We start from the raw sequence: 7,529 nt of genomic DNA on the forward strand, positions 1-7,529 counted from the left end.
ACGTTAAATTGAGCATTTTTTAGGCTTCATAATCGACGGTATTTTATTTCCCATACAAAGTCTTATAACGTGTTTAAATTCTCAACGGCTGTCTGTAGTGACGCGAGCTTGGGCTGTCTATGCTGCTTCTTACGGAACAGCTACAATTTTGAAGATGGTTAAACAAAGTGATTAAACACGAATTGTGTTCTTCCTCTAGCTCTCCTCACTAGCCGCCATCTTTATTTCGACATTAAACCAATCAGAGTTCATGTGAGAAAAGCACCAATCAGTGATCTTTTTAGTTCACTGCGTGCAAAAGCCTTCTCCCGACCCGCCGTCATATTGAAAGCCGAGAAGATCCTGGGAACGAGGTTGAGTGGATGTGATCGATCGGTGAAGCGAGGGTACGAAATAGAATATCACACTTTTTTTCGCTTCGTGTCGGAATATGGCAAAAACCCCCGGGAGATTCAGGTATTTGCCTGGAGGCCGGGAGAAAAGAGATAAAAACGGGAGTCTCCCGGCAAAAGCGGGACTGTTGACAGGTCTGCAAAGCTGGTTGAAATTGCGTGACAAAAGGTAGATCGTTTTTTTCCTATTTGGCCGTGCGAAAACTTGGTTCCATTGTAAAAACATTCTTTTCGCGTGGAGAAAGATGGCGGCTACCAACATGTTCACTTTTCCTTCTTCCAATCTGTTTTGAGGTTGGTATCAATATATTTTTAACAGGAAAATAAATGGTCAGCAGAGAGATGTAACTTTGTTATTTTTTGAATCGTGTTTGTAGTGACTGCGTCGTATTACCAGTCTATAGTCACTTTCTTCGTTGCAAATCAAATCGTTCCGCAAAATTCAAAACATTAGTCGAACAAAAATTCTTATTTCCCGACGGGCAAGTCTTAGAGTTGTTTTACTTGCCCACGGATACATTGTATATTTCTCTTGCCTTGGGCAATCGGGGCAAGCGTTAGTGTCGAACACTGCCGGGCCGCACTCAGTTGGCAAGCAAAATAAAGCATCCGGAAGTGTATGAAGAAATAAGAAGCAAGAGACTTGGTGTTTATAAATTTTAAATGTATCAAGAATCTGTAGAGTTTTAAACGGCAGGTAGGAGTGTGCACGAGGTGGAGAGTTTTTTCTGGAGATGAAGAATTGGTAACAACTGAGTAGAATAAGTAGAGGCCCAAATATTAGAGCAGTACTGTAGATATGGAAATATCAGTGACTTGTGTGGATTGAATTGTGGAAAGTGCCTTATTTTAATGTTTAACTTCATTCTTGTAACATTATGCACCAGTCATTTGAAACCCCCGCACTCCCCCGTTCGGGCCTTAGCGGGGGATTGCGGGGACTTTCACCTCATATACACTCCATTTTGGTTCCCTGGTAAGCGGGGAATTCGCTGGAAGTCACGACCTTCGCATCCCGTACCGGGGGAATTAAGCGGGGCAGTCACTCCTTGGTCAGCGGTCTTCATTTTCGTGCCTCATAGTAATTTTGCACACATTATTGTCGCTTTCTTGACAAACTAGATCGTGGATTCCGGTTAATTTTTAACATTTTGCAAAGCGTATTAGCCATTACTCTAAATAATGGTCAGTATTTGGCATCACTGTCTTGCAAATATTCTTTTTCGTTATTGTGGAACGTACATCTGGACAGGACTCATTTTCTCCTTTGATTTTATGATTTTTTATTATTTTTAATTTTTTTTTTATAACTTAAATTTTATTATTTACAAAAACAACAAAACAGAGAACCAATACAAGTACATTACCGTACTAACAAGTACATTACAATACTAACGCTATTTACATTACTAATAGTACTAAAATGTTACATACATGAGAGAAAGCACTTAACATTACCAAGTTACAGAATCACAAAGTTATGAAACTTTGTAATTCTGCAGTTTTGTTTGTACAGAACTGTTGAAATAATACCTCACTGATGACCAAACGAAGTAATTGCGACTTATCGTGACAGGCACGTAACACAATAATTTTTTGGCGGGAAAACAGCTTCCTCGCCGCCTACCTCCCCATCCATTCCAATGTTTTAACGCTGAAAAAAATCAGAGGTCAATTCTTTGCAATAATTGGGTTGGAGAGGAGGTCAGATTTCCCTCTTCAAAATTGTGTTTTACTGCGTTTTTGGTAATTCTGCGGAATTCATCTTAAAGCGACAACGACCAAACGTACATCTCAACAGGACTCATTTTCTCCTTTGATTTTATGATAACTGATCGACGATTAGCGTGCGATCAGGCCACTTCTGAGTTCATGTCTGCCTCCTCTTCAAAGTGAGTCTAAGTGCGAAGTCTTTCTTATGAAAATTAGTTTTCATTCATATGTAAAGTAGAACTAATTACCATCACAAAAACTTTGCACTTACACTCGCTTTGAAGAGGAGGCGGATATGAACTCGGAAATGGCCTATTGTGTTAGGGTTCTGCACCCTTTGATCAGTCGAATCAATAAACTTTGATAGTGAGGCGGATCACGTTGTATGCAATGATCAAAATGAATTAGCTGAATTAGTTGAAACAATTTCAATTTCTCCTATTATTTGTGCAATTCACACTACTGTGATAATTGTTGTTTCATTGTCAATTTATCCAGAAGTATCAATGAAACTACTACAATAAAGATATTTTGACATACTCATTGTGCATTGAGGAGCCTTTGCAAGTTATTTGCTGGCCGCTAAAAGATCAATCTGGTCATTTCATGGCTGCCAACAGTGTCTTTTAACCAGTGTGTTACGCTTGGCAATGATGTTTTTTTTACACTGAGCAGTAGGGGCGGGGGAATGCACCACTCACTTTTGTCCCTGGTAGGCGGGGAATTCGCTGGAAGTGAATGCCCCGCTAAAGCCCGAATTTGGGGGGGGGGGGGGGGGGGTGCGGGGGTTTGAAATGACTGGTGCATTAAGCTTTGTTGTTTGTATTCTGATCCCCCGTCTCCCCGGTTTTTTTGTTGTGAAAGAGGCCTTGCTAAAATAGAGCCCAGTGGCACCTTTTTCGTTTATTAATTAATGCTTATGTTGATGATGCTATGAAAAATGCAGACAAATCTATGTTCCTATCATTGTTTTTTTTTAACGTGTTTACAAATAACACTACATAAATATGAGAGGGTACCAGTATTTTACATTGTATACCAAATTTCTCAGTCTGTAACATTTTTGATATTTTTAATGTATTAGCTAACTTAATGGTTGTTGCCTTGCCTGTCCTACCTCTTTTTCGTCTCAATCATTCCTTGGATCTCCACCTTTTTTGACAAAATTGGTTTTGTTATTGTTGTTTTTGGTCTTAGCTAAGTATATCTGTTATTTTGTCATGCTCTTTGTCCAGGTTACTTGTTGCTTACAGTGTATTAAAAAGTTGTGTCCATGGTCAGCTTATCCAGTGGAGAGCCTTGTACAATGGCTAAGATGCCTATAAATTGAAAACTGTATCCCAATGTCTTGGGTTTCATAGTATGGATCCTTGTCATTTGGGCATGACAGCTGAAATACATTGAGCATACTCAGTACTTAACTGCCTGTTGTATGTACGTGTATTTGTGACAGAAAGGCATGTGTGCCTAGAGTATTGACAGAGGCTTCCACTGTGGACAGCCTGAGCCCTTAGATAGAACACTACCCCTATGGTTGGCAAATCGCTGCACTGCAACTAACCACGGGGTATCCATTTCCAGCCCCTGGCACTTTGATAGAATTGATAAAGTGGAAAATAGGGGAAGGGGTACGGTGGAGGAATGGTACCTGTACATTGACTTTGTGTGTAAAAAAGATAAACATGAAAGACAAACTACAAGCTGCCTGAGAACTCAAGGAACATGGCTGTGATTAAGCTGCTATGATTCGCATGAGCTTACACTAAGTCATGTATTATGTATTTGTGCTGAACAACACACAAAAGAAAGGTTTCATACTTAAAGAGAAATGATGAATGGATTGGTCTTTATTTGTGCTACATGAAAGTTTACATTGTTTGGAGTCTATGAATATCATTATATCTCTATAAGTCGTTATTATGTTTCATTCCTCTTTTGTAATGTGCATAAAATTAATAATTATAGATGTCAAATGAAAGTATATCAGCTCAAAGAAAAGTGAGCAAGGCTGAAATAGGTTATTAATAAGTTTCGGAAGGTTCTTAAATACTTTGTGTTCTGGCAAGGTGATCCATGATTTGGGGTAGAGGCACTTATTGTGGTACATGTAATTTTTGTGACTTGGTATGCACTATTTCATTCTTGCAGGTGTACGTTAGCTGACCAGTCACTATGGATGTGTCCACCTTGTTGAAAATGTTGCAGCTTCTGTTCCCACCACCACTGAGAGGAGCAAGCAATTGCCAGGATATTGACACAGGATCTTGCCATTCAGATTATGGTACCAAAGAAAGGGGAAATGATTTTATTCTCATTCTACATTATTGCAAACAAGAAGTTTTAAAACATTTGGATGCCACCCTACTGGATTTCATTCTTTTGTTTAGTGAATTTGATGATGAGAGATTCAACCCCATAAACTTCCTTTATGCCCTTGGTTCTTTAGCCTTCAAACAAGGAAATGTTGAATGTTTGGAAAATGTTCAGTCTGTTGTCATTGAAAACTATCATGATTCTCCTGATGCCAGTTTTCTGATGAATGATCTTGGTGTCATGTTGAGTTTAAAAGCAATGTATAAAAGAAGTGAGGAATGCTTTTCCAAAGCCAAAAAATTGTTCCAGCAAGAGGAGGACCATCTGAAAAATGCGATTGTCACATTAAACTTAGCAGCTTTGTACATGATCCTCGGAGAGTGTAAGAAGGCATTTGACTTTTGCAATGATGCAGCTGATTTGTGTCATGACATCACCATGAGATCAACAAAAGATATTGATCTGCCTATGAAGGTTTTGAGAAGAGCTGCTGATCTTTTGAGTGAGTGTGGAAACTTTGAAAAGTTTTGCCTTATTCTCAGGATTGGTGGAAAGTACAACTTTGGTGCGAGAAAAGCCTCTAAAGTTGATGTTAGAAAATGGTTGATGGAAATCCAGCTCAAAGAGCAAACTGGTGAGAAAATTGAAGAACAAGAGCTTAAGGATTGTACTTCTTACTTGCTTACCTTTCTAGAGAAGCCAGATGCACAGTCTTTGAATGCAGACCTCATGAGAACAGTTTTTACAGCTGCAAGAGTTAACCACAGGAATGGTCTTTATAAGGAAGCTTTTAAGTTATTGGAGAAGCTGGAATCTACCTTGCTTTTGACGGGTGGAAGAAAGGATCTCTTGTATGGGTTGATGCTGTTTCTAGTTGGTCAGTTTAAATACATTTATGGCTGTGGAATGACAGTGGATGCTGAGAATGACCTGAAGCAAGCTGATGCAATTTTGGAAAAGCACTTTGGGAGAAACCATGTATTTGCATATTGCAAGAAGTTGTTGGGTTCTTGTGCCCTGCTGAACAACAATTTGGGTAATGCCTCCACAAACCTAGCTGAAGCATCAGCCTTTTTTGAGGACTTAAACAGTAAGCACTATGAAGTTGCAGACATTTCCTTTAAGCTTGCACAATTACAGATTGAAGGAAATTTTGAGGATGCCAAAGAGATTCAAAATGCAGTGCAAAAAGCGGTGGAAATGCTTGCATGTAGTTTTGGCAGAATCTCGCCGAAGACAGGTAGTGCATGTGTTCAAGCTGGACTGATTCTGCAGAAAGTTGACAAAGGTGCAGCTATTAACGAAGTGAATAAGGCTGTTGAAATTTACCATAGTCTTGGGCTTCAGCTTGACCATCCTGTCATCAACTTGTGTCAACGTATGACTGGTCTGTTTCAGTTATGCTCGGGCAACAAAGAAGAAGCTGAAAAGTATTTTGTTGATGCACTGAAGGAATCACCTGAAACTGATGAATCCTGCCATGGGTTGCATCATGATAATATGTGTGAAGTTGACAACTTGGTCACTGAATTCAGTAATGGTTATTTTAGAGAAAAGCCTCTCTACCGAAGTGCCAAGATGTTTTCCCTTGTCGGTCTTGTCGCCATGAAAAAAGGAAAAGACATCAGGCGGAAGTATCTTGATGTTCTTGTGAGTCTTGCAGAGGAGAGTGACACTGAAGAACATGGAATAATTGACTTTGCAGGGCACTGTTGTTTTGTCAGTCACATATCTTGCTTGGCAGGGCCAAATGTCTACTTTTTTATTTTCCCGGATCCAGAAGTGAACTCACAATCCTCAAATGATGATGAAGTAATAATATCACGTACCAAGAATTCATCTTGCATTCTGTTTTGGAGGACCTCTTGCAAAATTCAAGAGATGAAGGAGTTGAGGAATTTGGACTTTCACATCTGTGAAAGTGTCAGGGCACTCTTTTTGCAGCCCAAATTCGGAAAGAGTTATAACAAGACGAATGACTTTTATCTTGAACTTCCACTCCAAACATTATCTCTGTGTGCTCAAATTGATTGTCTTCCTCTTCTAGTGGAGGTAAAGTTGGGTGAACCATGTAAAGAACATGCAAATTTTGATAACTTGACTTCATCGGCTTTAGAGGATTCATCACCTGAGCCTGCTGTTCATGTCTCTTACCTTTCCTACGAGTTTTCCAACAAGCGCACAGCTGAACTAGCATTTGATTACTTGGCTTTTAGTGCAAGTAAAGAACCACTGCTAAATGATGTAAAAGCTGTTGAGGTTGCTGATGGTCATTCTCCATACACGAATTTTGCTTTTTTCAGTTCCCAACATAGCAGGTATTCTCACTTTTCTGTTTTTGTTGACAAGGAGTTACCAGTATTGAGAGTCAAGTGCCGTCATTTGAGTGAATCTAAGTCGAATGGTTTCTGTTGCTCTGTGAAATCTGCTCTAGAAAATGTGATGTACTTTCTGTGTGAAGATGTCAGAATCAGTTTTAAGCCTTTTGTACAGTTGTCTTGTGGAGTTTGCAGTATGGTTGGCTTCAGGGGATCTTTAGATGTTACATGTAATTGCATTGTTGCAACCAAGACTGAATCATCTGTCTCTAGTCCCCAAGCAGAAGAAGCAATGTTCAACACTTTTGCAAGAGACTGTTTCACAGAGAAAGAGTTAGACTGCAGCACTAAACAAGTTTTAAATTCAGTGACTTGTAGGCACTCCACATTGTTTCATCATCAAGGCAGCTCCAGTGAAGCTTCAACTAGCAATTGCAGCAATGAAAGTGATCAGAATCCATTCTCTTCAAGCAGAACTTCCCTTTGTGGTGTGAAGGCACAGGTCTTAAAATCTGACTTTGATAAAGAATGCCATGTGAGCAAACTTCAGAATCAGGTAAAATGATTTTAATGTTTTTTAACCTATACAGAGTTTTCTGGAATCGTTCATCTGCTTTGGAGATAGCTACAGCGTAAGGAAGCAAATTTTTGGCATATTCCACTAACTTTTTGCCCTGAGACTGGCTGTTAGAAAATTGTGGATTTTATTACAATCATTCTCCATAGTTGACTGATTACTTGGTGACATTTAAGTGATGTCTTGGCACAATCAGTCAGTCAAGAATTGATTTGC

The 7,529-nt window shown here is 39.4% G+C and overlaps 1 protein-coding gene across 1 annotated transcript in view; it reads left to right on the forward strand.

The window, feature by feature from the left end:
- Nucleotides 1–344: 344 nt before the first annotated feature.
- The window catches only part of LOC138053225 (uncharacterized), a 33,023-nt gene continuing 25,838 nt past the window's right edge, over nucleotides 345–7,529 (forward strand). Inside the window, exons 1-2 of the mRNA XM_068899882.1 lie at nucleotides 345–686; nucleotides 4,254–7,292. Coding sequence (XP_068755983.1) covers nucleotides 4,278–7,292 — 3,015 coding nt within the window. The 5' untranslated portion in view covers nucleotides 345–686; nucleotides 4,254–4,277. The remainder of the gene's footprint in view (nucleotides 687–4,253; nucleotides 7,293–7,529) is intronic.

Source organism: Montipora capricornis, chromosome 6, assembly GCF_036669925.1.
Source record: "Montipora capricornis isolate CH-2021 chromosome 6, ASM3666992v2, whole genome shotgun sequence".
Taxonomy (NCBI): Eukaryota; Metazoa; Cnidaria; class Anthozoa; order Scleractinia; family Acroporidae; genus Montipora; species Montipora capricornis.